This window comes from Cebus imitator, unplaced genomic scaffold (assembly GCF_001604975.1).
Source record: "Cebus imitator isolate Cc_AM_T3 unplaced genomic scaffold, Cebus_imitator-1.0 Scaffold76, whole genome shotgun sequence".
NCBI classification, from domain to species: domain Eukaryota; kingdom Metazoa; phylum Chordata; class Mammalia; order Primates; family Cebidae; genus Cebus; species Cebus imitator.
Window position 1 is genome coordinate 8,251,824 of NW_016107391.1, and position 2,954 is coordinate 8,254,777.

The 2,954-nt window shown below is 37.0% G+C and overlaps 1 protein-coding gene across 1 annotated transcript in view; it reads left to right on the top strand.

Moving 5' to 3' along the window:
- CUNH5orf15 (chromosome unknown C5orf15 homolog) overlaps positions 1 to 2,954 on the top strand; it is a 19,524-nt gene that overhangs the window by 13,060 nt on the left and 3,510 nt on the right. Inside the window, exon 2 of the mRNA XM_017532415.1 lies at positions 1,236 to 1,762. Within this exon, the coding sequence (XP_017387904.1) occupies positions 1,236 to 1,762 (527 nt within the window). The remainder of the gene's footprint in view (positions 1 to 1,235; positions 1,763 to 2,954) is intronic.

Below are 2,954 nucleotides of genomic sequence, written 5' to 3' on the forward strand. Positions count from 1 at the left end.
GGGGGGGGGGAAAGAGTTTTACAAATTTACTGTTTTTGTTTGTTTTGCTTTTTTACTAACTTAGTACATTATTTTTCTGAGCTCTTCTATTCCAGTTGAGAACAGCTATTTCTTTTTTTCTACACAAAGTAGATGTCAACTGTGATACACAAACCAGAGTGTATTCACATGTAGAAAGGGTTATCTGTTAGATTGTTAACTTGTGTGAATGCACATGTTTGTGAAAGTCCTAGAATGACTTGGTTTAATCTTAACCCTATAAAATATTTTACTTTAATGTGATAGACTTTAAAATATTGTCTGAATATGTTTAGATCTCACATGACAGGTTTTTTATTTTTTTAGGTGTAGAAGAGATCCTTGAAGTTCTTCAACAGTAATTAAAAATTAGAAATGGTTAAATTTCAGAAGGGATTTCTCTGTTGAATCTCCCCCTATTGAGTCTTCTTGGGAAAGTTACTTATGTAAAGAATTTTACCTTTAGTAAACTGTGCTGAGTAGGTAGCGGCGCAGAGAAGTAAGAATGTATGTATTTGGTGTCATTCCCATACCTAGATGCCTTCCTCCCTCTTTAAAATAATCTGCTTGTCACTTAGCTCTCAGGTTCCAGTTTCTGATGCTTCTCCTTTAGAACTTTTTAATTTGTAAGGATCCTTCTTTGTTTGTTTGTTTTTAATTTAGGAGAGGGAGTCCTCTAGTTCAAGTATCACTTAGAATTACTGTCTACAGCTTGCTTATAGCTTCCCCTGAATTTGTTATATTGTGTTGAAAGTATTTTGTTCCAAACTCCCTGTCTTTTTTGGGACCTAGTTGAGTGAGAATCAGCCACTTATTTTGTTCTAGGGATCAGGTAGAGTCTGGACGAAATAACTGAAGTCCACACTCTTTATGAAATGAAAACAGAGGGGATGGGTTAGGGCTGTATGTGGTGGACTTTGCCGTTGTGACCTAAAGTCTGACCTTTTACTTTCTTTTTTTTTTTGGTGGCAGGCTCTATAATGCAGTAGGTCTTTTATGCTGCTTAAGTTGTTAGTATCTAGCAAAGCAGTTATTATCTGAAGAATGACTAAGAAGAAATGTAACTGATTGCTGTCTATTGAGACTTAATAAATAGTTTTTGAGAATGTTATAGGAATTTAGGGAGAAATGCTTAGTGTAAAATTTAGGTAAATATGCTTTTAGCTTGGTGGAAATAAAGTTGGAGATTTCAGTTTAATATTCTTCGTTTGTTTCAGTTGTATCACGGACTGATTCACCGAGCCAAACTGTGCACAACTCAGATATTTCTACCCCAAATATGAATGCTTTAACACGTGAAAACCAAACCAAACCTTCTATTTCCCAAATCAGTACCACCCTCCCTCCCACAACGAGTACCGAGAAAAGTGGAGGAGCATCTTTGGCCCCTCATCCCTCTCCTACTTCTCTGTCTCAAGAGGAAGCTGATAACAATGAAGATCCTAGCATAGAGGAGGAGGATCTTCTCATGCTGAATAGTTCTCCATCCACAGCCAAAGACACTCTGGACAATGGTGATTATGGAGAACCAGACTATGACTGGACCACGGGCCCCAGGGACGATGAAGAGTCTGATGATGCCTTGGAAGAAAACAGGGGTTACATGGAAATTGAACAGTCAGTGAAATCTTTTAAGATGCCATCCTCAAATATAGAAGAGGAAGATAGCCATTTCTTTTTTCATCTTATTATTTTTGCTTTTTGCATTGCTGTTGTTTACGTTACGTATCACAACAAAAGGAAGGTAAGTTTGGGATTTTTTTAGCCCTTTATTATTTCAGTCATAATGGTTTTGATGATTCATGGTTCTTTTTTTTTTTCTTTTTTTTTTGTTTTTTTTTGGTTTTAAATTTAGTTTTTTTTTTTTTTGTGATTGGGTCTTACTGTGTCACCCAGGCTGGAGGGCATTGGCGTAATCACAGCTCACTGGAGCCTTGACCTCCTAGGCTTAAGTGATTCTGCTGCGTCAGCCTCTTGAGTAGGTGGGACTACAGATGCACACTACCACACCAGGCTAATTTTTAAAAATTATCATTATTTGTAGAGATAAGGTCTCACTATGTTGCCCAGGCTGGTCTTGAACTCCCAGGCTCTAGCAGTCCTCCCACCTCAGACTCCCAAAGTGTTGGGATTACAGGCATGAGCCATTGTGCCCAGCTCTCTTTCCTTTTTTTCAGTCAAGTTTAAATTCATAGTAAAATATTGAGATGTCTAATCTGCATATAAATTTGTTGTGTGTTTTAACACTAGAGACAGAATGCTTGAACGTATGTACTTCTGACAAAAATAGTCCTATTTCTTAATGAGGAATACCAAAGCCCAGTGACTTCTGTTGTTATTATTGTTGTTTTGAGATGGAATCTCACTCTTCGCCCCGGCTGGAGTGCAGTGGCATGATCCTGGCCCACTGCAACGTCCACCTCCTGGGTTCAAGTGATTCTGCCTCAGCCTCCTAAGTAGGTGGGACTACAGGCACCTGCCACCATGCCTGGCTAATTTTTGTATTTTTAGTAGAGATGAGGTTTCACTATGTTGGTCAGGCTGGTTTCAAACTCCTGATCTCATGATCTGCCTGCTTTGGCCTCCCAAAGTGCTGGGATTACAGCTGTGAGCCACTTTGTCCGGCCGTGATTTTTTTTTAAGGATTTATATTTAATTTGTCATCATCAGTAGGAATACTTGTGGAGAAAGTATTAATTTAACGTTTGTCTTTTATTAACATTGAACTTAATGATCTTTTAAATTTTTTTCTAGTTATAAACTGTTACATGTTTATTTTAGGGAATTTAGAAAACAGAGGAGTTTAGAAAAGAAAATTTAAATATTCAGCATTATTAACATTTTGGTGTATTTCTGGTCTATAAATCTATAAATGTTTATATAATTTACACATATCGGTGTATGTTATAATTTTTTTTTTTTTTTTAAGAGACAGG